Source organism: Protopterus annectens, chromosome 14.part0 (assembly GCF_019279795.1).
Source record: "Protopterus annectens isolate FY-2018-M chromosome 14.part0, PAN1.0, whole genome shotgun sequence".
Classification (NCBI taxonomy): Eukaryota; Metazoa; Chordata; order Ceratodontiformes; family Protopteridae; genus Protopterus; species Protopterus annectens.
In genome coordinates, this window is record NC_056748.1 from 9,669,092 (window position 1) to 9,696,929 (window position 27,838).

Consider the following 27,838-nt stretch of genomic DNA (forward strand, 5'->3'; position numbering starts at 1 on the left):
ACTCTACCACCCAAACAGACTACTTACATCTGAAAATCAACTACTACAAGTAGACAAACCTACACTTCCTGCTGGCAAAATGTTCTACTCCTTCTCCATTGCCAAACTTTGGAACTCTATTCCATCAGCTGTCAGAACCTCCAGTAGCATCTCCTCCTTCAAAAAATGTCTGCGGCATCACCTCTCCACCCTTTGGCACTGCACATGTATCCACTCACATCCATCCATAACCTACCTCTCTACACTCCAAATTTGTTATTACTTTAACTTTCATCCTCGCCTCTTTCAACTTTCTTTTTCACTAGTCAAATCCAATAAATTATCTTCCTCAATACTTTTCACCAGCACCCTTCTGTCCATTTATATCTCTCTCCACTCTGCTTATAACCATAAAACACCTCTGAATACTACTATGATATTATATTTCCTCAGCAGGGTACCTTTAAAGTACAATAATTTAATTGTTGGACTAGTCTGTGACATTATTACTATCAATCCTGTGACATTATTACTATAAATCTTTACATATTATGCATTTCCAGCCCTTCAATTATTTTATGCTACTGTACATATTATGCATTTGCAGCCCTTCAATTATTTTATGCTACTGTACATATTATGCATTTGCAGCCCTTCAATTACTGTATATTACTGTTTGTTCAGTGATTATTGCTTGTACATTCTACTGCTTTACTTTTCATGTAAGATTTCAGATTTTATGTACTGCTGAGTTTGTGGATTATTATTTTACATTTTATGTACTGTTGTGTTTGTGGAGCTTTTCTCCCTGGGCCTCCACTGAAAATGGGCTTGCTTGGCCCAGTGGACTTTCCTGGTAAACAAATGCCAATAAACAAACAAACAAATAAATAAATGTAACACCATACCCCAAAAACTGGCATTGTAAGTAAGTTTAATGTTTCACAAATAGATGCTCTATGTACTAACATAGACTGCAAACCAGCAACATACACAGGCAGCTGCCTCACTAGAAAGGATGAAGGCAACCAGTGCTGTCCAATAGTGCTCAGTATTTGCATCAAGGAAGAAAGAGGTCATTGTCTCCGTCTACTCTTCCCTCATTGTCCTATATGGACAGACTCAAAAAACTCCAACTATTCTCTGTCTCATATCGCCTACTTAGAGGCAGTCTCTGCTTGACTTACAAAGCCATGTCTGACCCAGCTCTGTTAGAAATGCTATATCTACAGAAATCCCAAACCCTCTGCACCACACTCTCCAGAGACCTCAACCTCATTACCACAATCAACAGAACGTGCTGGAGGGACAGCTTCATAACCCAGAGATTGCCCATGCTCTGGAATAGACTTCCCATACAGGTCAAGCAAAGCACCTCACTGGCCCTCTTCAAGAGAAATCTTGATGAGTGGATGGGAAATAGAAAATTCACCCCGGGATCACTCCAGTGGCTCTACTCGACAGAGGCAGTAGGAACTAAGGTCGGGTGGCACTATGCCAGGATAATCCTATGGGCTAGACTTGTAAAGGCTCCAGGGTCATTAGCCTAGTACACACCTATGAACCTATACTTAACCCTTCACAAGAACTTACATATGTAAATATCTAGTATACTGAAAATGGGCACACATTAAATGTAAATAGTATAAAATTGCCACATTTGGTAGATAATCCATCTTCTCAGCATGCAGCATAGACAATACCCCACTTCAAAATGAAAATATTGTTAAAGACCTTGGATCCATCGTTGGAGAGTCGCATCAACAGTAACAGTCATTTACTGCCAATGCTCACACTACTGGGAGGCCTGCCCTACCATGTTTGCTTATCCATACCCACACACACATATGCACATATGCACACACACACACACACACACACACACACACACACACACACGCACTTACACCTATGGATTTTGATCATGGGTTGATAACTCCCCTGGATCACTATGTGAAAACAGTAGTCAGAAAACTGTTCTACTTAGGACAGCTAATTGCCAAGAGTATATCGACCAGCTGTAAAGAGGTCATTGGTCCCTTATATTCAGCATTGATTGGCCAATTAATCACATCAATATCCTTCGGGATGTACTTCGCTAGACAGATCAAACTCCAGAGGCTCCTAAGTAAAGTGATTACAAGCTTAAAAACCCTGAAATGCCAAACGAAAGAGACAAAGAAACTGGAAGACCTGTTCTGTTTTCAGTATTTATGGACTCCTAATGGGAGATCTACACCTTGCATTCTTTACCATTAGAAACTCAGCCATCTTATATCTCCACAAGTCTAATAATTCCACAATTACCCGAATCAGGGATCTAAAGTTTCACCAACAGACCACACACACGAGTGTGCTGAACAGGTGGTCAATGGTGCCACTTTTACTAAGCATGCGACATGGTGAATTTGCTGGTTGACAAATTCAGCTCTAACTCCAACCACCATCCTCCCCTCCACGAAATACCTACTAGCATAACCTCTAACTGTTAACACAGAGCAAGTCTTGGTGGCCCTCACAAAGGCCTAAAACACAGCCTCAATGGATCCAAATTATACTGAGGAATACTTCCTAAAAAGCTGGAAACATGACCTATCGAGACAACTTAGATCACTTTTTAACTACAGCCTCAAAACAGTCTTTGTACCATGAGAATGAAGGACTGCAATGGTTTTCCCACTTCACATGGGTGGACCATCAACAAAAGTCAGAAACTACTGAACTATTTAGTCTAATATGCAAAGCCATGGAACGAAATATCATGAAAATGATCTACAAAGACATAGGTAACCTTCAGACACGGGACCCAACCCAGTCTTGCTTTGTCAGTGGAAGATCATGCCTATTACACCTGGTGGACTTAAGGTCACCAAGGCAATGTATGAGGGGGAAATGGTGCACACTGCCTACATGGACCTGGCTAAGGCATTTTATAGAATACCCCACTCAGGTATAGTTGAGAAACTCATTGAACTGGGCATTAACCCACTACATTATTCTCTGGATTGCCAGCTGATGCACAAACAAGACCCAAAAAGTCAGGATTGGTGATACCACCGCCACTTAGAGACCAGTCATCAGCTGGGTATCTCAGGGCTCTATGTTGGGACCACTACTATTTGCCATCTACTTCTTGGAAGTAATGGCTAATATTAAGGGACTTTGGCTGAGCAAGTTCACAGATGACTGCAGATTGGGAGCTATCATAATTTCCCTCATGACACAAACATCTTACAAGAGGGTCTTACATAGATAAATGACTGGTGCCAAAGTCATGGATTAAAACTCAATGGCAAGAAATGAACTGTAGGGCCTTTTAGAAAATCAAGTTAATTACTAAGAGTTGACGGATTACTCGGGGATCTGGGAACATATGCAGACAGTAATCTGGTCTTTGACTAACATGTGACCAAGGTAGTAAGAAAATTATTGTATGTCACCCAACTTATAAGTAAGGGCATGTCATCAGGTCCAAGGAAGTCACAGTGCCACTTTATTTGCCCCTTATCATTGAGTATAAAGCCCCCACCAGCATGTATCTAACCAGACATATGCAACAATTATAAAGCCCACAAAGGTTCCTTACCAGGAGAATTCAGCATATAAACACACTGTCCTATATGGATCTCCTTATACCCTGTCGCTATACTCTGTCTCCTACAGGTTACTGAGAGGTGATCCATGTCTGGCAGAGAAGGCATTCTCTGATCCAGCTCTGATGGACCTTTTGCACATCCGCAAAACAAACAGTATCAAAACCACTAGATCCACGGATTTATATTTTGCTTGCAACATTTATAAGACATGTTGGTGAGAGAGATATGTCTGTGAAGGTCCCATGGCTCCCAATCCATGTTAAGCACATTCCATCCCTAACCCTATTTAACATTTGACCAATGGACGGGAAACTGGAAATTTACCCCAGGTCAGACCTCCCATGTCTCTGATAGACAGAGGCAGACAGTAATGTCCAAACTTACAACCCCCTGCACAACCTCTAGAAACCTCCTGATAAATGCTCATAGCACAGAGAGACACAATTGGGTTGGATTGTATGGCTAGGCTTATAAAGACCAATGATGGTTGTTAGCCTAGTATATAGGTTCATAGAAAATTATTAGGTCAACAGCTTAAGAGCCCTTACAAACCTAGCCAATATAACCTGATTTTATCCAATATATGGCCCTAGGGGGAAAGAAGATGGCATGGATTTGTGGTTATGCACTGAGTATCTTACAGACTGCCCCTGTCCGTAAGAAACATAGGCACTACCCAGGTATGAATTTGCGATTCTCCATTCATTGATCTAAGCTACATTTGAAGAGGGCCAGGGGAGGGCTCAGTTTAATGTGAATAGGAAGCCTTTTCCAAAGAAGGAGCACCTCTGAGACACCTCTGTCTCTGCAGCATGTTTTGTTTGATTCAGTGACTAAGCTTAGATACCCACATCGGGCGACTGCTGCGCTGTTTGACTTGCGGACATGTAGCAGCTCCATCAGGACTTGATTGGTGAGTGCCTTGTAGGTCAGACATAGGTCATCCATTAACAGTCCATAGGAGACAAGAGTAAATGGATAAGTGATTATAATCTATCCGCATAGGACATGTACACAGTGCCTCACTCACCTCTGGAACGCACACATTCTCTGCTGATTAAGTAATGCAATACAGAAACACCATTCAAACAGGACCTAGGTGACTAAGACACTGAATTTGACAGCCCTAGCCCTCCTAGAAAACAGAGGTATGGCCAAAGTGGTGAGTACTGGCAGTGTAAATGACTGCAACACTCTTTACATTGAAATTTCTATGAATCCTATGAAAAATGCAGAAAAGTATAACATACAAGTTATTCTTTAGGAAAAAGACTATGCTTTGCTGTTACAAAAAAAAATGTTTTCTAAATACAAGATCTTTTAACATTCTCCATTTAAAATACGATAGTATACTTTAAACAGTATATCACATTCAAATAAAATTCAAACCAAATGAGATTCTTTATTTTGATAGTAAAAACAAAACAAATCTTTTTTTTTTTTATATTTAAGGATATGGCTTTATGTGCAAAATCCCACATTTTCATAAGAGATGTTCCACCTCAGGCACCTGGAAAACTGACAACCTTAACACACACACACGTATGCATACATACATAGACCTCAGCATGCAATGACAAACAAACATCACACAGATATATACATAAATTAAATCTTATATAACTGCCCAAATAAGCAAATGCTCTTCCAGTCTTTACTAAAAGGAGAGAGAATGACTGTCAAATAACCACAAAGCTTAACAAAAATCAAACTTATCAGAAAGGCATTACCCACAGTAGCATATTCAATAGACAGCGCTGAAGGAAAACAATTTTGAAAGGTAAAAAAGAAAAAGCTGAACTACATTAACTTCCCACACAAAATGCAATAAAAACAGTCAACCTATACAAATGAACGATGGAGTACAAAGCATTACCATTGGAATAAAAAGTACACTAAATACATAATTCTTGCCTATTTTTTATTTTCCGAAAATTACACCCAACATTAATTCAACATATAGAGGAAGACTCTACCAAACTAAATGTTTGTTTGTGTCTTTCGGCTTTTCCTGGTTAGGGGTCGCCACAGCGGAACTCCGGTCCGCTAATGATTGGCAGTTGATTTTTACATACCGGCTTGCCAGGCCTGACATACAACCTTCAACGAAGGTACGCCCATATTCAGAGAAGTAGATACCAAACAGGAGAGGACCCAGGACTGAACCCTGTGGTACTCCACTTGTCACTGGTCTGAAGTCGGATTTGGGGTCTGCTACTTTCACAGTGTGGGTTCTGTCAGTGAGCCAGTTGGCAACCCATCTTGTGACATAGGGATTTATATCTAGTTTAGTGAGTTTATCTATAATTCCACAGTGGGGGATGGTGTCGAAAGCCTTGGCAAGATCTAGATAGGCTGTGTGAACCACCTTACCCTTGTCTACGGCTTTGGTGACTGCTTCAAAGAAGTCTATCAGGTTTAGGAGACATGATCTGCCTTTTACAAACCCGAACTGGGTGGGATCCAGAGTTTAGAGATTACCAATGTCTTTGTTTAAAAGTTCCATGATGATCCGTTCCATGGCCTTGCAGACCAGGCTTGTCAGGTTAATCAGTAGTTCCAGGGGTCCGTGGTGGCTCCCCACTTGTGGAGTGGGATAACCGTTGTTGTGCACCATTCAGCAGGCACAAAGCTGAGGTGAGGCTATGACTGAACATGGTACTGAGGTGGGGTGCCAGTTCGTTCTGTAGTTCGTGTAGAACGCAGCCTGGGATGTTGTCTGGTCCCATGGATGCTGTGTTCTTGGCTTTGTAGTGTGTGGTTTTTACCTGTGCAGCCGTGATTACAGGAACTTTGCATTCTTCTGGTATAGAGATGGGCTCTTTAGGGGGTAAGAGGGGGGTAAAGTTAGCACTTAACCTATCTGCCAGGATGTTGGCAATATCAGTTGGGTCTGTATATTTAGTGCCATTGTGCTGTAACTCAGAGCAGATCTGAGTGTTGCCATTGAGATTCTTGACATAGCTATAGAATGCTTTGTGGTTGTCTTTAGAATCAGTGGCAAATTTGTTTTCGTAACTAGCTTTGGAGGATTTTATAAGGGATCGCAGCTTCTTACTGAGGCTGACCAGGGAGCTCCTCCACTTATGGGATTTTACTCTCTTGTGCAAGAGTTTCTTCCTTCTGTTGTACAGTTTGTTTATGGCAGGGGACCACCAGATTGGCTTCCTTTTTTTGGAGGATAGCACGATCCATGCACTCATGTAAGTGCTTATAAAGTGCAATTGTGTAGAATTCAGTAGTCGTAACTGTATTGTCCATCTGCATGGGTGTCATGAAGTTCACCACTTCTGTCTTAAGAAGCATGAAGTTGGCTTTGGAGAAACTTTTTACCATGGTTTCCTTAATGGGGGGTGGAGGCAGGATGTGGATATCTAGGGTAATTAGCTTATGGTTGGATTGGACCAATGAGGCATTGACTTCAGGTGTGGAACACCGGTCACTCATATTGGTAATGACTAGATCTAGGATACTGTTGCCCCTGGTGGGGGTGTGGATAAGTTGATCCAGGGCATTGGAGTTTATGAATTCCAGAAAGCGTTGAGTGAAGGAGTTGGTACATGAGTAGTTTTCCCAGTTAATGGTGGGGTAGTTGAAATCGCCCATTATTAGGGTGTTTGGTTGAACCCTAATATTTTCCAGTACATCAAGAAAAGAGGAGTGGGAATCCTGGGGCATGGTGGGTGATCTGTAGCAAGCTACAATTTGGATTGCAGTTTTGCCCAGAGTTAGTTGCACTTGGATAACCTCGGCTGCAGTATGCTGAGCAACTAGCCTGGAGGTGTGGATATCCCTAATGAATATGGAGACACCTCCATCTTTGGTGTTCTGGTCCAGGTTACATGGCCGAAAAGTGTGGTATGAGTTATAGCCTGGTAGTGCAAGGGTGCTCTCTGAAGCCTTGAACCAGGTCTCAGTCACTGCACAGATATCGATATTCTCCATTTTAAGGAGTGCCTCGAGTGAGTGCATTTTGAGATTTAGACTTCTAGCATTGAGTAGCACCACCCTCAGTTTTTGCTTGCCTGTTCCTGTTATGGTAGTGAATTTGTCATTTGAACCTTGCCTAAAAAAGGCACTATGGGGCGGCAAGAACCTTAGCCAGTATGCAGAATCCCATGGGTGACAGGTGCAGGCCATCTCTGGCAAAGCATCGTGGTCTGTCGACCATGTCATCCCAGGCAGACAGATACTGGATCCCTTTAGAATGGAAGGTCAGTAAGAAACACTGGTTTCTCAAGTAGTTTCAAGCTAAAACATGTTGCCTTTGGTGACAAGGTGATGAAAAAAACATAATAAATAATGAAACTAATTAGACTTATTGTAGACTTTTTTTAATTGAGAAAATGTATATTCATTTATATTCTCTTATTCTGTCAATGTCTCATGTTAATTGTACTAATATTTTAAAAGTGTCCCTAGTTATTTCCCTGATTAATTCTGGATTTGTCCCTAATTCTGTTCAGAGTTCATCCTGATTTGTTGAGAACTATGCATCCACCCATTTATCGATCCATTCATCTGTCACTACAGTCATTTTATTATGGCAATCATGTGCTGATTTACAAAACCACTAGGTCCTCCCCCTCCCTCTTGCTTACTTGATGCGAAGTTTATCTGTGCTCCCCTCATCCAATGGACCCTACCTCTTTCAATGGTGATTCTGTCTTTAAGGTTTATGGTTATTGATTGCAGCCTGCAGTGTAGTTCCTGCAGGTCCATGACCATACTGTGACCGTAGTGTTTTGTTCAGTGCAACACCTAACATTACACAGGGTTTGTTTATAGACAGAGAGCTTGATCAATGCACGCATGCTGTTATAAACTGTTGTTATTGTGTGTGACACTGCCCCAGATAAATGGCTCAGCAGTTTCCATTATATTTTCGCTCTCTTCTAGGGAACACTGATGCATTGCCTTGACTCACCTATCTATCTGACATCTAAAACCTGTTTGTACATTCAGTCTACTTGCCCACAACCAGCTATCTAGCACCTTCGTCCCTTGTTTGCACTTGAATTCCAGCTGAGTTGATGGAATCTATGACCCTTGCTTTAATGTAACCATGCTCTACTTTGAATACAAAAAAACGCACAACGTTTGCCTTTTAAATGCATTGTCTAAGAAGTCTGCTGACACCCATTCATCCCACAAAGCATTCTAGTAAAGTATAAAATATGTTCTGTTGTCTTTAGATATGTATGCATGTACACATTTTATTTTCTTAAAAGTGAATGCTCATTAAGTGTTACTGTCATGTATAGCAACACATTACATATAATTACAACAATCATAGTACACAAATACAGCAAACAAAACAAAATAAATAGCAAGTGTTAAACACTGTAAAATCTGCAAGGTAAATACAGTAATACTGTCAATAAAACAATGAAAAAAAATTACAGCAAAATTATATATTTTGAGATAATAGCAACTGCTACTTTCCATAATGCTCATTACTTCAAGAATAGTCAGATTAGGTTTTAATTTCTATTTTCTAGTAATTGCTTTTTTGGCAGCCACCAGATAAACTCCTACATCTTTGACTAGGTACACATACTCTGTATTGCTCCCAACAGTCAAATTCAACACTGAAATCTTGCTAGGGGCAGAACTAGCTGAACTGTGCAGCATTTAGTTGGGTAATCCATTTTGTTCCTGTAATGTCCAGTATGACTGCACTGCGCATTTCCAACAGTCCCCATGTATCTTTGGTGTCTTAGAGTGCAGAAAGCATGAATTATATTTGTAGTTCTAGGTATACAGTGTTGTGCAACAGAACTGCAAACCAGAATTATTATCATTAAAAATAATAATAATAATAATGGGCGGCTACGGTGGTGCAGCGGTTAGTGTTGCCACCTCACAGCAAGAGGTTTTCCGGTTCGATCCTCGGCTGGGGTGCCTTCTGTATGGAGTCTGCATGTCCTCCCTGTGGTCGCGTGAGATTCCTCCGGGTGCTCCGGTTTCCTCCCACATCCCAAAGACATGCTGTAGGTGGATTGGACACTCTAAAATGACCCTAGGTGTGAGTGCATGCATGTGTGTGCCTTCTGTGGAAGGTTGGGCACCGGGCTGGCAACTCAACACTGTAAAACTCCACTGCCAATCATGAGCGGACAGGTGATCCGCTGTGGCGACGCCTAACTGGGAAAAGCCGGAAGAAGAAGATTAATAATAATAATAATAAAAATAAAAAAAAAAACTAGCAGCACTTGTGGTCAAACTATGTACAAATACAGCAAAAGAATGCTCAGCACTGGAGTCTGAATGATAAGAGTGGAAGCATGCAGCTGCTAAACTACCTGTTAGAGTAATTCCTCTACAAGTAGTGTGTGGCAGAACAAACAGGTAGAGGCATTAGTTACATAAACAGGGGTTTTGCATCAACAGACCTTTTCTGAACCAAAATCATGAGACTGTAATGTACAGCACGATTGACTAACTTTAACCTTTAGGGCTTTGTCAGAAAATTAAACATTTTATGAGGAGCATAAAGATATGAAGCAAAGTAATTGACATTTTGCAAAACCAGGGACAGTTGAAACTTGTATTGATGCTGCTGTTATAAAATACCCAGTAAAGTACTTTAACCCCCTTTTTATTAGACCAAACAGACTAATAAGAAACTATCTGAAATATCTGAGTCGCACTACCGCAATTGTGATCGGCAACCGGGAACAGCAATTTCCTTTAAACTTTACCTTAAACAATATTTAGGTTACAAGATAATGCACCCAATCCCAGACTTTTTGGTTTAACTGACAATTTACAGACTCCCGTGGCTCTGCTATTTCATGGAGACTTTCTCAATCTGATTGTTCCAAAAAAAAAAATTACATTAGAAAAGAAAAAGATAATCAGATGCATGCAGCACCCAAAAGTACAAGAGGCCAATTACACAAAGGCCGAGTCAGCTAACCTTGTAAAAATGCAAAGAAAAGAAAAAAGCAGAAAGACAGACAGGTCTTATTTTCAGAAGAAAAGCTATGCACTGATGGAGTAAAAAAAAGTCAAATTATGGGAACTTCGATACTCTCCCTTTAACTCCACCAGAAAGCTGATAGGAACACAAAATTAGGGTTACATTCACAATGGGAACTAATACAAGGTTGGGGAAGGGGATGTACAAAATAATTTAAATACAACAACACTGTGTGCAAGAATGTATGTGACGTTGCTAAGCTGGGTGCTACTTTGGTTGTCCTAAATTTGTACCCAAATTTTAAAAGTTGGGATTGTCCCTTTAAGAAAGTAAATGTTGATTCTGGATCAGGCCCAGATGGTACAGGGTATAGAATGTATAAGAAATTAATGGATAAGCAAACAAGGGTATTTTATAAATGTATTGAATTAATGGTTGAAGAAAGGATTTGTTTATGAAGAGTAATGTAGGATATTAACATTTATATGGAAGAATATGATGAGAAGAATGAAACAAAAATTGGAGCCCCATCACCCTAAATAACATGGGTTATACACGTTTACGGGAATAATACAGAAGGAATGGAAGGAATGAAGGATGAGGGATAGTATGGAAAATATATGGTATAAAAGGCAAGGAATGTCAAGAATTGTTGTTGGTTGTGAGAAAGACTGTGGATGATGTTACAAGTAACAGGGTGATGTGAAAATTAGTGATACAGGTGATATCAGCAAGGCACTGGATACCATGGGACATGATACTTTGTAGAATGTTATGGAGAAGTATGGAATAGGTATTAGGAGTGTCTGCATGTCAGCTTATCAGAATAATTGGGTGAAAGTGTTAGTCAATGACTAGCTGAGTAAAGAAATAAGCATGAAGAGCTGTATAAGCCAAGGACATTCCATGAGTGGAATATTGTCTGTACTGGTGATGAATACAACAGTGAGTGAAGTAGCTTATAAAATTAAAGATACTAGATATGTGATGCAAAAGGAGGTGGTAATACCGGTAGTTCTGACACAAGTGGATGGTACAGTTGTAGCTGCTAAAGTCTGGATAATGGAAGTGTTGGTTTGTCTGAATGAGTGTTTAAGGGACGTTGGAATTAAGGTGAATAAATGTAAAAGTAAGGGTTTGGGTGATGTGGTGAAAACTGGAGGTCTGTTTTTCTCTCAAAGAATGAAATTTGTTTGCTAGGAAAGAATTTGTGAAGATTACATTGTCATGATGAAATGGGCAGGATTGATAAAAAAAATGAAAGAAATAGGTCTTCTGTGGAGGAAGTAAAGATTAGAGTTCAGGAAAAAAGGCATCTGGTCAATTCTATATTAATGGGAAAAACATCAAATGTTTATATGTCCCAGTAAAATATAAATAATAAATTGTACAACTACAGATTTTATTTTCATATGGGGCTCAAGATTAAACCCAGTGAAAACAGGTGTGTTGCACATGACTGAAGATGAAGGGGAATTGGGGTTACTAAATCCAGTTGTTTATTCTGCTTCTTTAAAAGTATACAAAAGATTAAAGTGAGTGAGGGAAGAGAATAATTTAATAGTGAGAATATTAAAAAGATAAGCACAAAAAATTCTGAGAAATGATGGTAATAAGAAAGAAAGAAAAAGTACACGAAGAAATTAAAAATTATCCAGAAAAAAAACTCCTAACATGGAAAATAAAATCTGATGACAGAGAACAATAAAATATGTGGTATACAAATATTATGAAACAGTATTATGTCAATCCATGGGAAAATTTAACAGAGTAAGTGATTAAATCCATTATAGTAAGAAAAAGTAATGTACCAAGATATTAGTGTGTCAGACTTTCCTGTAGAGGCTGGTAATGCATACATTACCAGTAAAGGTGGCTATGTTATACAAAACAGTTGAAAGTATGTGTTCATTTTTGTGGGGGAGGAAGAGACAACACAGCATGCTTTTTTGGAAATGTAAAAGAGTGATAAATCTCTGAAAAAAGTTGTGTAAAGAAAAATGTTTTGAGAATATTAATGGCAAACAATACAGATATGAATATGATAAACTATGGATATAAGAAAATATGTAAGAAGGGTATATAAGAATTTATTGTATGTAATAGGGTTCCAGCTACTAACCTATCACCAATTAGTCATTGCCTATAATGTAGGTAACACATCCAGAAAAAAAACCTGCACTAGGCCAACTTCTCACCCACTATAATAAAAATCATCCTCTCTGATCTTCCGACAAAACCCTCCTCTGTATCTCTAGGGCTATCAATACTGCAGGAAAAGCACTGTCCTCCCACTCCTTAGCTAGAACCTGGAATAATCTCCCTCCTGCCCTGATTCCTGCCCCTACCTCTTCTCACTTTAAAAACTCACCTAGAGCACACTTAAAGAATAAGTGGTATGCCCATGTATTACATAAGTCCTCAAATTATTCCACTTATATACCTTACTCCTAATATACCTACTGTAATATATATTACAGTCTAGGTCTTCTCCTAATGCTGACTAAATTTGTATACTTATTCTGTTATTAACCATGTGCAACTTTTTTCTGCATATATAGGTCTTGTTATGTCTTCTGCTGTATACTGTATTTTAACATATTGTTTGAAAATTCTCTGTATACTGTATTTAACATATTGTGTAAAATTTTACTTACTGTGGAGTTTTTCTCCCTGGGCCTCCGGTGAAAATGGACCTGTGTCCAGTCCGACGATCCCAGTTAACAAATGTAAAATAAAAATAGAATAAATATTTGGAATGAAATACTGAATTAAATTTTGTTTATATTGTTAATGGATTTTGGCAGACATTTAGCAAAAAGTCAGATTATGGGTGTGGAAGAAGGAGTGGATGTCAATCAGACAAGAATAACAATGAGGATTTTTATCAGAAAAATGAAAAACAGTGAGAAATACAAATGTGTATATCTGTGCCTGTAAATATGTAAAGTTTGTAAATACGTTTTTCTTTGTTGTGTTAAGTAAAGGATCTCTACTCTTTTTAATAGGTGCTGTGGGATCTTTTACATCCACCTGAGCTACCACCAACTCAAGCAGATGGGACCTCTGTTTAACATCTCATCTGAAAGACAACATACTCAGGAATGCAGCAACCCAGTTATCCTGCACTTCAGTGTTAACAATCCATCTACCTGGTATGGGAATAGAACCCACAGCCTTCTGCACTAAAGGTGTGTGTACTGTCTGTTGTGCCACTGGCACTGCATTTATTATACAACAGTTGGTTTAGAGTGATAAAAATGGAAGAAAAAAGCTCTCTGTTGGAGTCATATGAGCCTCCTGAATTCCTATCCTTAAGTCTTTAACAAGCACATGCCACGGGCTACCTACAGCATTAGGGAAAATACAAATCCATGTACTGAATCAGTGCTGGGCTGCCTTCAGAAAAATGGCTCCAGGCATTATGTTAAGTGATAGTCCAGTAAGAAAAAGAAAGGGTCTTGCAGTCTGAACCAAGCATCTACTCCCCCCCACAAAGGAATGGTTATAATTCACCTCAGCACTTATCACTGCAAGTCCTGTTTAAAACAAAAGGAAATGCTTTTAACTGACAAGGTTAAAAGCCTGCAGACAAACACAAGTGAGGTGCATAGTAATTTATGTGAAGGACTTTCATTGCCACATACATGCTTTGTTTGTCAAAGTTAACAAATAGGGAATGACTATTTTAAAAAGTTCTCAGTTGAACCATGTTTCTTCCTTTTTTCCTTGGTGTATGTGTATGTGTGTGTGGGAGGGGGGTTCACTATTAACAAAGTGGCAAAATAGTTGAGTGTTCCAGCACATTAACAGATGCACTCCACTTACACAGCATTTTTCCAAAGGTAGATGGAATACCTGTCTAAACACAAACAGATGATATGAGGTTTGGCTTCACATTAAGGGTCTTAGTCTCCCATAGCCACATTCTGTAGCTTACAAATCTATCATGTGGCTTTAACATGCAGTAGCTGGTCTCAGATTATGGTACTTTCTGCAACAGCATCTTTCTTGGAGTGAAAATATCACCTTCAATCTCATGCCTTCAGTCACATTTCAGGCCTGCAACACTGGATGCTATTAGTGCCGTAACATCAGCACTGGACTAGAAAACTAGTTGTTCTCAGTCAATATTGCTCTGTTATAGAAGATACACTGAGAAACACAAAACACAGTGGCAGAATTTACATCATTGGCTCCGATGACACATGGCCAGCTGTGATGGCATACACCAAACATACTAAAATAAGCATATAAAGTTTAATTTGAAAATAACAGTGCATGACAGTTCACATGACAGAAATTCAGAAAGAAAGATAGATGTCTCCAGCAGACAGAATGCCACTGTTCACTAACTTTTTGCTTTTGTTACCTGCAAAGGTCATTCTAAAATGGAGCAGGTTATTCAAAGAAAACTATACATGAACAATAAAGATGACAGGTGCATCTATCTTTCAAACAAAATGTTGCTCCACATGCCTAAACTTGTGCAGCAACTCTGACAACTGCTTGAGACAAAGTACAGTATCTACTAAACTTTAAACAAAATTCTGAATAACATGAAACTTCACTGTGGTTACTCAGTAAGGAGAACTGGCACTTTACTGCTACACTTTCTAATAATGAGAACATACACTGTGGTTACTCAGTACAAAGCAGTGGTACCTTGATGCTATGTTTTCTAATAATATGAATGGGCACTGTGGTTACTCAATACAAAGCAATGGCACTCTGATACTACATTTTCTAATAATTGGAACATATACTGTACGAAACACTGGCACTTTGATACTACATTTTCTAATAATTGGAACATATACTGTACGAAACACTGGCACTTTGATACTACATTTTCTAATAATTGGAACATATACTGTACGAAACACTGGCACTTTGATACTTCTATGTTTTTTTCTCTTGCCCAGTTTCCCTGTATTTGCAACATCCTAGCTGATACTTCATACTTTTATTGCATGACAAAGAAGATGACCCAGAGCTACTGATGATGCCCACCTACCCGCAGTCAAGTAAAGGTTATTCTCAGAATTCAACAGCTGAGTTTCAAGTACAGCAAGTAAGGAAAGGGAAGGAAAATGTAAGGTCAACAGACGAGACTTGAGTGAATGGTCAGAATAGGGTAGAAAAAGATAACCATCCCAAAAATAAAAGGAAATACACATTTTGGAAACATCACTTAACTTAAAGAAACCGAAAGCTTAGTAAAGCCATCTTAAAGGCATACAACTCTAAAAAGCCAGGCATAAGATAATAGGTGGTGGTATGCACTTTGGAACTCCAACTTCCGCCAAAGGAAGTTGCATTAATGAACTCCAGAATCTCCAACACCAGCAATCACACAGCAGAAGTTAAAATCATTTGCCTCTCATTTACCACACTCAAATTTTACAGGCTTATTCATGAAACCAAGAAAGATATCTCAAGCAGATAATATACACCAGATAATATCATAATGGTCTGTCTACAGTACATCAATGCATCTTTGAAATGCAACACAATGTGAAAAAATCAGTCTTCAGGTGAATATATATTTCCAGTTTTTCTAAGAGATGAAATAATAATAAAAATTAATAAAATCACTATATGCTATATTTAAACGTTCTGTATTACATAGTTCCAGAAAAATCTTGTCACTTACTGTAATGTAGGAGTTCGTTAGGTGTACACACCCAAACAGATCAGCTACTCTATACAAACTGGCTAGTTTACACCTTGTCATTTTCTCTCCTTTTGCATAGGAAGACATCTCGACCCCATACAAGTCATTGATTGGCATAGACATTCCCAGACCTAAAAAAAAAAACATAAATCCATAAATCAAAAGAATTGCACTTAATTTACGTTGTTCCTTCTTCAAAAAGCATGCTTCACCCTTAATATGTCATCAAAAGGCCGCCCTCCTTTTCCTACTGAGGACAAACACTGAGTTGTTTATATAGGTGCATCTCAGACAAATGTCATATTTACACAGATGATGACTGCCTGCTGTTTAAAAAAAGTGAAACAACTTCTCTTTCTGATTAAAAAGATAAAGCCAGAACTCAGATTTCCCAATGCATCTGAATTTTTCTTTAATAAAGCATGACTGTCAGAAATTTAAAAATACTTAAAGGAATTCTGCCAATTATTGCAGAGGGTTAAGGCCATGTCAACGAGCTGCTTCCTGTTCTCCAGGGTTTGAATCCCTTAGCTTCCATTTGCTTACTGTGTGACAAATTTGGTCATTAAACCAGACAGTACTCCAGGGTTTCTCCTGAAAAGGGATATAGGTCCAGTAGGCTTAACCAGTTAATACATTTTTGATAAAGTCAGTATTCTATCTGATGTCATGTTACAAGCTAACACACTTGTGCATGTTTCCTTATGCACATGCACGACTAGAAGAAGGTACGGGTTATGTAACAGCTCATCACTTCCGGCAGAACTCCAGCTAGTCTGATCTAAAAATAATTTACATTACATCTACCAAATATTTCAGTGTGTGAAGTTTATACAGTAAGTTCTTTATATTACAACCAAACACTTTCTTACACCATGTAATTACTAGACACTATCAACCTTTCTACGCACAAACGTGACAATATGTAACAAGTGAGGAAAATGTGTGCTTAACGATTAAACTTGAGAACATCACAGCAAAACAGTCAAATAAAGTACACTTACATTTACATCTGTATACTACAGAACATCATGAATGTCCAGTTAAGTTTAGAATCATAAATGTAAAATCAAAGTAGAATACCACTCTTTCCCTGTTGTACAGAGTTTGTGACAGCCAAAAATGAGTGACATATATCAGTATGTGACAGGTGAGAAACATGCCTTATACATCCAAATGCAGCACATAAACTCAGCTTGTAGTACACTCATTTCTAAACTTTTTGATAAAGATAACGTTATTTCTAAACCATCTGTAGTCAGAACACTGCATCTCAACATGTTATACTGATTCATACATTCTCATATTTCCAGTTTTATCCATTTCAGACAAGCCAGAATCTATTTCAGCACTCAGTGGGCACAAACAACACACAGAATCTAATTCGGGACAGGATGACAATCAGTGGATACACAGACACAGACACACACACACACACACACACACACAATATGGTTTGGGGATGAGCAGCACCTAGTCGAAAGTCATGTGGTCACAGGAGGACAGGCAGATCTATTAAAAAAAGAAGGCACCCCAGCCAGGAACCAAAGCAATTAAAAACAAGCTCTGTAAGGAAGCAGTGTTTAACCACTACACCACTGTACTGACCTACTTCCAAAAACAAAATTACTTCCATTCTCTACACAGTATACAGTTAATGTTAAAAAGTGTAGCTTGACTACAGAACTGTTTATAACAAAGTTGCACATCTTTATTTCTCAGGATAGTCTATATTTAGGCAGCTGCATCTTGAAAACAAATTTTAAAAATGGAAAATGCCCCAATATTTTAATGCAAAAAACATTTCTAATGTTCCTCTAAATATTGTGGGGAAAAAGACGCTGTATCTAAAACAGCATCAAAGGAAACAATAGAAACAACTACATTCTAAAATAGTGGACTTGAACTTTCTGATAAAATTCTAATCAAATCCTTTTGCAAGTAAGTGCTGACTATTCTACAAAATCACATATTTCAAAAAGCAATTGGCTATCACGGATATCTGAAAAAGAGAAAATGCTGTCTGGCTGTCCAATTCATAGCTTTCAACCTCAGCACAAAAAATCTGGACACAGCCGAATATAATGTGGAGACAAAGCCTCAAACATAGGGACAAATTTTAAATATTGCTCTTATAAACTTAGAAAGTTGCTAGAATAAAAGGTTTTGTGTTACCATTCAATTTCTGAATGACATGAAGTCTGAAACTCAGATGACTGTAATTATTTACTGAATTCATGCCTCACTGATTTGCCACAAAAATTCAGAAAATGACAAATTTTATTAGGAACAGACCAAAACTGTGAGGCGAAAATCTGTACAGTGGAGAGGTATATGTCCTGTCCATATGAAATGATGTTTATTGCTTACTAATTCACTACAATAAAAATGAAATTAAATGTATTTCTATTAAAGAGTTCTCTGAGTGAGCCATCACAATCTATTTTTTTTTCATTGTTTGTTCTTCACTTGCACCCAACTGGTGCCTCGCAGGCAGCCAGTGCCACTTTGCCATGCAGTATCCCTTACCAGTCTCCATTCATCTAACACTCTAAACAGTGTCTTTCTGCTATAAAGCATGGACCTTTGATAGAAGAAGGGTTCCATGTACTTGTGGGTCAGCAAAAGTCATTTTGCCGATTGACACAGGTAGCTTGAAGACTTTTTGCTAGAATAAAAGGTTTTGTGTTACTATTCAATTTCTGAATGACATGAAGTCTGAAACTCAGATGACTTGTCATTATTTACTGAATTCATGCCTCACTGATTTGACACAAAAATTCAGAAAATGACAAATTTTATGAGGAACAGACCAAAACTGTGAGGTGAAAATCTGTACAGTGGAGAGGTATATGTCCTGCCCAGATGAAATTATGTTTATTGCTTACTAATTCACTAAATAAAAATGAAATTAAATGTTGTATTTCTATTAAAGAGTTCTCTGAGTGAGTCATCACAATCTACTTTTTTCTTCATTGTTTGTTCTTCACTTGCACCCAACTGGTGCCTCGCAGGCAGCCAGTGCCACTTTGCCATGCAGTATCCCCTACCATTCATCTAACACTCTAAACAGTGTCTTTCTGCTATAAAGCATGGACCTTTGATAGAAGAAGGGTTCCAAGTACTTGTGGGTCAGCAAAAGTCATTTTGCCAGTTGACACAGGTAGCTTAAAGACTTTTTTCTAAGTTTCTAGGGGGGTAGAAGAAAACAAAGCTATGATGCCCATGCACTCTCCCCTGCACAGCTACAGAACATCTTTCATGATTCTCCTCAAGTAAGTAAAAAGGCTAGGCCAAGAAAACTCAGCATTTCCAACCCAAGAAGCCCTCTGATGACCCAAGATACATTCAAAACCGGTACTACTGGCATTGCAAGTAGATGCTTTGATTTACCACCACCACCAGGCATACCACACTTGTTTACATTCTAATGCTTTGATAATTCAATGAAACAAACATGAATTATGTAAGGAAATGATGAATTCTAAAATATAAACATCATGCATTGCTGGCTATAATAAGCACAACTGTCTGTCATGGAAGGAAGAGCTTTTAATTTAAATTAATATGTCTTTAACTCTTTTTTCTATTTATCCCGTTTCCCCTAGTTGATTAACCCACAGACTTGCTCGCATTCATTCCAGATGTCATATCTCTTTTATTTTAATCAACCCTAAGTGAGCTCCTATCCCAAGTATTCCACGATAATATGGATTCCTGCCTTCAAAGGGAAATATCACTTTGTAAGAGGCCAGAAATTAAGTCCAAAGCGATTAGGCCTCTTACATGTCAGCAATGACCCCACTGGAGGTGAATGCATCACTTGTTTTCATTTAGATACAAAAAAGGGATGAAAGTACAAACCAGAGACTGAAACTGGAGAAATAAAGGTACTGCGTTTGTTCCATATATTTCACTGGCACACAATCAGAGGTAACAATAACCATCAGGTGTTAACCTATACCAAAATCAAAGACCCCCCCCCCTCAAACAACACATATATAATCTAGGGAAGAACAGCATCAGCCCATATCAGCCTATACATTTCCATGTCTGGTATTTCAAAGGTACTATAAAACACTAAATATTAATGGGGGAAGATCTGTCCAACAGAGGAATGACATATGCATGTACATTGTATTGAATTAAGAAGTGTTCTGGTTAAGTTGCTCATCTTGATGCTTGTCTCCAAGAGAAATTTGTTGCTGCAGAATTATGGATCTCACACAGCTGTTGTGTGCCTTTAGCTCATGACTGTCCTGCTCGCTGCTACCTGCTTGAAAAGGCAAAATGCCCAACTTCTCACTATTTCAGTCTTACTAAATGCATAGACAGCCTATGCAAAACACTAACTCTAGCCCTAAAAGTCCCACCTGGTCCCTAGCCATAATCCCTAACCTTGTTCTGTAACCCAAACCCTAAAACTCCCAGTCACTTCTTAGCCCTAACAAGAACCTTGCATTCTAAACCTAAAACTCCCAGTTGTTACCTAACCCTAATCTGAAATCAAGCTCTCCAACCATAAAACTTCCAGTAACTCCCTAAACCCAAAACTTCCAGTTGCTCGCTAAACCTACAAATTGCAGTTGTTCACTAACCCTAATACAAGCCCATACATTTGACCTTAATCCTAAAACTTCCATTCACTTTCTAACCCAACCCAGCACCTCCCAGTCACCCTTGAACCTAAAACTGCTAAATTCTCCATTCACTCCAACTCCTTCTTTATGGCTGCTGTACTTGCAGTCAAGTGGTAGCCCATGCGAGCTGCCTGAAATACAAGTGACCCACTGCAATATTGTGGTCTGTAAGTAGTTCGGGCTTGAGAAGCTGAAAATGATGTTGGTACTATCCCACTATCTATTGTAAAAAGGTTGTCACAGTAATGTAGTATCAGTTTTATATTATATTTGTGCCTGTCAAAATATGAGCAAAAAGACTGGTGAAACTGGATATACAGGAGGGTGATCACCAAAACCAGGCAATAAACACACCAAGAAATCCCATAAATGCCAAAAACAGCCATCAGGAGGCCTAATGGGTTTAGAATCATATGAACTGTCTCACACGGATAAAGAAGCTGGTGTCTCCAATTACTATCAAATAATTAATTCCATAGCAAAATGGAACAAAGTAAGCAACCATGATCATCACAGGGCAGGTTTAACAGACACTGAGGGTGAGCTGGAAAAGCATTCTGAACTGGTTCACCCAAAATCCGTACAACTGACAAAAATGAACTAAATGGAGACAGCAGGTCAGATGAGGGATAAGACAGACAACCTCTTCCACAAAAGAAATAAGCCAAGAGCATTAGTCTATCAAAATTGTTTGAGACAAGGTTGGTACATTTTCTCAAATGAAATCAGTGGGAGACATCACTGTAGCAGTCACCAGTTTATATTCACAGCAGATGCCTGTTAAAGTATACAAGGAAATACAGTCTACTACTCCTGACTATGGCTTTAATTATAATACTAATGTCAGACATAATGAATTCATAATACATAATTACCAGTGTCAGCAGTGCAGCAGGTAGCATTCACCTAAGCTGTGGGTTCTATTCCCACACCAGTTAGATCAATTACTGACACTGGAGTGCTGCACTCCTGCATATGTCATTTTTCAGATGAGACTTTAAATCAAGGCTCCATCTGCTTGAGTTGGTGATAGCTAAGGTGAATATAAAAGATCCCATGGCACCTATCAAAAAGAGTAGCAGTCCTTTATTTATATACAAAAGAACTCTTATTTACAATATATTTACATATTTACAAATCTTTACAAATGTAAAATATACAGGTATGAAAATCTATTACACATATTCATAATTTCCTTTACAATCATACTAAATTTTCATCATTATTAGACCCCCACTCCTTCCGTAATCACCATCTGATTTTACTTAATATTGTTGCTAAAATCCATTGACCATTAAACATAATTTATTTTTTCATTTCATATAACCCAGTCAACATAAAATAACTATCTATTTTTATCATATTTTTATTTCTATTCTCATAATATCTATATTTAACCATAGCCATGTTTATTTTATCCACTACTTTCATACATTCGAAAAAAAACTTTACATAACTTGTTTATTCTTCTACATTTCAAAAATCTTTAATTATTTAATACTTTCTTCTTCTTCTTGACAATGCAAACATATTTTATCACTTTTCTTTTTTATAGGGCATATTTATTTTACTGGTAAAATCTTGACATTCTACTTTCTAATTACACCATTTGCTTATTTTTACAGCTTTAATTTTTTTCATCTGCTGGATTTCCACGTTGTATATAGTAAAGCTTTATCACTACATTCTTACACTATAATTTTCTATCTTTTTCTGTATCATCAATTTTTTATTTTCCACAATAATATTTCTTCTTGGTAACATCTTTATTCATGTATACACTCTTTTTCACCACACCCCAACATTTATCATACTTATATTTATACAGTTTTGCTACTAATCTCTTATCTTTTTCATTTATCCACTTTAACACTTTGCACAAATTTAATGAAGTACAAATACCTCTGGGTAATAATTTACCCTAAACTTCATTCCTCTTACAAACAAAACTCCTCTTTTCCTGGGTTTAATTTAGAACCCCATATAAATGAAATAAATTATCTGCAATAAACCCTTTTCAAATACTGCTGGCAATACAAATATGCTTGCTAATTATGCTATTTTTCCCCATCAGTATTATCAGTAGTATCAAATAAGCCTTTTTCCTAAATGAGAAGTTATATGTTCTCCAGAAAAAGACAGGTTTGTTTTACTTTTTCTACTGTTTTTTCCCACTGAAGTCTACTTACATCTTTATTCCAGATACAGAAATTTCATTCATTGTAAAATATATACCCCTAGCTTTACTACATCACCAAACCTTTACTTTTCTCTTTATTTAAAGCCATTCCTATCATCTCAAGACACTCATTTGTGAAAACTATTACTTCTTGTATCCCAATTTTGTTTTTTGAAATGATTATAATGTGATCTGTAAATGTTAACAGAACTGGAATTCTTAACCCTTCAGGTGTTACATACCTTGCCTCTTTCATTTTATGATTTATTTTGCATACCATCATATTCATAACTAATGTAGAGAGTATACAACTAATTGGACATCCCTGTCTCACATCACTATTATTATGTACCCTCTTGGCTTAACCAGCCACTTACAAGTATCTTTACTTTATTATTACTATATGCTGACATACATAATTTCCTAACTTTCTCACTTATATTATATTCTTTCATTAATACCATAAGATTTAATGTCCAGTTGTATCAAATGCATTATTAATGTCTCCTATCATGACTTTCACATCTTTTCTATTCATATCATCATCCACTATTTCTCTATCATTGATAATTTTGACAACCCCTCCCATTGATACTACAGATACTATCTTACATAATATTCTCCATTTTAGTTTCAAATTTCTATTGTATTATTTTCATAAATATTTTACAATCATTATCCAATACTATCAATCTCCAGTTTTTAATTGTGTTCAGTCTTCCTTCTTCCATACGAATTTAAGTATTCCACTACATAATTCTTTATACATAAACACCTTAACTTAACCATTCATTCAAAATCTTTAAAAATATATTCTTTTGCCAATCCCTTAAATTTTTATACATTTCATACCCTATTCAATCTGGTGCTGCAGACAAATCTATATTTACTTGTCCTAATACTTTATCTATCTCATCTAAGGAAATCTCATTTTCCAACTTTTTAATCTTTTTTTTTGTTAACTTTTTTTCCTTCCCATGTTTTTCCACTACATACTTTTTTCTTTAAACACTACATGTACATATTGTACTATATTGTTCATAATGTTTTCCTGAGTTCTTTCAATTTCTCCTTTTACATTTTTTATTTCTCTCATTACACTACCACCTTCCTCTATTAATCTGCTTAATTAACCTAATACTTTTATTTTTCCATGTGAAACATATCTTTGTTTATATATAAATTCTTGTATTGCTTCTTGATTTCTTTCATACAATTTTTTTTCTTTGGCAAAGCACTTTCTATCATTATGGTCTAATTCTTCCAATGCATTGTTATAAGTTCTTTTATATTTTTCTTTCTCTACTTTTCTCACATCATACTGACACTGTAAAAACACTTTTTTAAATTTTCCTTAAATATCATCCACCATCTAGACCAATTTGTATAAAATGTTGTCAAAGTAATATGATATTTCCATAACTGTATTGCTAATATCTCTCCTTATTCTTTCCACGCTGTCTCATTTATTTTTTTTCTTCCTTTGCCTATTTTTATAAATTCCTCATTTTCCTTTATCTCAAGCCACATTGCAAAATGAACTGAAAATCCTGTTTCAACTAAATCCCCTTCTCCTATAACTAAATGTTCCGATCCTACAACTAAATGTTATGATACTATAAAATAATGTATTCACATTCTATAAATACCCCTTTTGTAAGTTCATGAATTTTTGTCAAAAAGCCTAAACTTTCCACATTTTATAACTTCTAACATTTTTCATGTCATTTCCTTTCTTTTTATGCTTGCCTCTTAAATTACAATTAAAGTCTCCTGTTATTACAATACTCATATTTATCACTACCTAGTCTAAAATCTGATGAAATAAACTTTCCATTTCTTTACAATTATTTTTTGTACAATTAATATAAGCATATAATGTTATAATTCTACATACTTGTTCTTTACATTTTAAATCTAAAATAGTTAACCTTCCTGTTTTTGATAAAGTTACATCTAATGTATTTGCTGTATTTCTACATAATGAGGCTATTCCAGAACATCTCTCATTTCCCAAATTCCAGACTATCTTTCCTCCGCATAGTTTGTTTGTAATCTTTCTTTCAATTGTTAAAAATATGGTGTCTTCTAATAATTATCACACGTATTACACCACTCCAAAATCCCTACTCTTCTTACTAAATTCTTGACACTATTCATTTATAAAAAGCACTCTGACATTTTCATTGTCACCTCACAGCAAAAGGTTCTCCCGTTCGATTCTCAGCTGGAGCGCCTTCTGTGTGGAGTCTGCATGTCCTCCCCACGGTCAAGTGGCGTTCGAAAAACATGCATAGGTCGTGCCTTCGTTGAAGGCTGGACATCGAGCTGGCACCTCGGCACTGTAGAAATCTACTGCCAATCATTTGCGGATCAGAGTTCCACTGTGGCGACCCTTAACCGGGAAAAGCCGAAAGAAGAAGAACTCCTCTAAAATTTTAATTTTACTTTTTCCCTTTTCCTTAGATTCATGGACTCATAAGTTCATAGCTAATTACTATTATAGCTTTCATAATAGGCCATTCTAAGCCTAGCCAATTACCCTCCAAAACTTGAGAATCAAACACTGTACACCTTGTGTCTGTGAGTCAAACACCTTAACCATTATACCAACTCCTAATCATTAGCTGTATATATTCTTTTTCATCCACTTTCTTTTCTTTTTTTCTTTTATATTTATCTCTTTAAAATGTCTTTGTATTTTACCCTTTTACCAACAGAATTATTTTTTTTTCTTTTACTACCTCCCAATTTATTTCTTCACCACTTATTTCAAAACCTTCTTCTATGTACTCTATTTTTTCTCATCTATTTTTTCTTCTATTTCTCCTAAAATTCATTCTTTGTTCACTTTCTTCTTTCTTTTTTCTTACTCTTATTTTCATTTTTGCAACCCATCCATAAGTGTACAATGTTAATACATTTATAACATTTTAATTCACATTTTTTGCATCATGTTTAATTTTCCAACAAATATAACATTTTCTTTTGTCAAAATTACTTATCACGTCATTCTTTTCCACAACAAAAACATGTTTTGGGTTGTCCCCAGTATTTTATGACACCCCTACTCTCCTTCACACTTTTTTTCTATTTCTATTTTAACACAATATTACTATCTCAGCCACCAGTCCATAGACCTGTGTAATTTCCAGTATTTTTCTACATAAAGTTTTCAAATGTCCTTTCAAAGTCTACCAGTCTACCTTTATTCAAAATTGTACATGAATTTTCTTTTTTGTTTCCCTGCTAAATTCTTTTATCACAAAGATTCCATGGGTTACAGTCTTTCTTTTTTCATATTCTCCAAAGAAAAATAGAAGTTATGTTCTTACCATAACGTTCCATGTTAGTTGTCTTCTTCTCGCCTTCTTCTTGCTGGATGGGTTCGGAGCCGATCTCGGCCCCCACGCCACTCTAAAGCTTCGAGAGTTGGTTCCACCGGGCTCTATATCCCACAATGCCCCAGCTTATGATAGTAACAATATAAAACAGAACAACTATAACAGAGTCCACTTCTAACAACAGGAAGAAGAAAGGTGACCTACATCCTGAAACAAGAAATATGCATCACAACTCCTCTAGGTCTGTCCAGGCCAGGGAGGAGGGTGAGAAGTTAGCCATTAGAAGAAGACGAACAGACTCCTGAGAACAGTGGAACCAAAATTAATGGTGTCAATAGGCAGTCTGTCTTCAAGGCTCTGGTGGAATGGGCTTTAGGCTTACTAGGCAGTTTTTGTGTCTAATCTCATAAACAAGGGTAATCAGAGATGTTAGCCATCTGGATAAAGATACCGAGACAAACAGCTGATCAGATTTTCTGAATTGTTTCGTCCTCAAGTCCAAGTAGTACCTTAATTGACGTATGAACATCCAGACAGTGTAATTTTTGTTCAGACCAAAGACAGGGAGGTCAATGCACTGGTTTAAATTTGATGTGATAGCCACCAGAAAGAGAGTTTTCCATGATAATAACCTTAAGAGTAGATGGAGATGAACCGATGGATCGAGATCAGTGGGAAAGGAGGAAATGGAAATATCTCTCTCACTACACTCATCTCCAGAACATTTATGTGCAAGTGGCATTCGTTTGGTTGCCATGTGCCCTGGACTGTCCTGTGTGATCATAATGGTGTGAGACATTAAAGTGTAATCTCTGGCCATCAGAAGGAGATGCTTGGTAGGTCTATAGAGCACATGGAAGAATGGATTGCAGCGTGACCATCCGAAATCTTGTTTTCTTGACCGATCTGTTCAAGATACTGAGATGATCCTAGTTGGTCTGCTGGCACTGGCTGAATAGGAAGACGCTTCGATTGCCTGGGTTCTATGGACCCGAGACTCCTTTGGTTGAGGGCTGGCCAATTTCCCTCTGAACTCCTGGCGCCCGAAGCACCGAGAGGAGAGGGGGGGACAAGTTCCGACCGACCCCGCCCGAGCTCAAGAGAGTCAAGGAGGAAGCTGGAGCCGAATGAACGGGAGCCGCGGTGACCTAGACCTCTTTCTGGTTGTCGGCTCAAGATCTTGTCGGAGCCACACGGGGGTACCTCGATAACCCTCCGCCGAGCCGGGGGGAGCTGAAACTGGTCTCGGCTCAGAAGCGGAGCCGAGACCTCGATGCTTGGGAGGCTTGCAGGTGCAAAGGCCAGACAATAGACACAAATTAAACAAACACAAACAGTAGTATACAAACACTCCCTAGGAAAAATAATTAAACTAAAAAAGGGGGAACAAGAGTAACTTTTTATAGAAAAGCTGAACCGTAGAAAACCAACCTCAAGCTGTAGCGGCAAAAGCGGATCTGGGATATAAGGGGAGCCTCGAGCGGTGAAACCACTCTCT

General features: G+C 37.7%; 1 protein-coding gene across 9 annotated transcripts in view; it reads right to left on the reverse strand.

Annotated features, from left to right (window-relative positions):
* Positions 1–27,838, reverse strand: part of ADD3 (adducin 3) — a 3,087,715-nt gene that overhangs the window by 653,523 nt on the left and 2,406,354 nt on the right. For all 9 annotated transcript variants that reach the window (XM_044055712.1, XM_044055702.1, XM_044055704.1 and 6 more), the window contains one exon: positions 16,157–16,308. In XM_044055712.1, the coding sequence (XP_043911647.1) occupies positions 16,157–16,308 (152 nt within the window). The remainder of the gene's footprint in view (positions 1–16,156; positions 16,309–27,838) is intronic.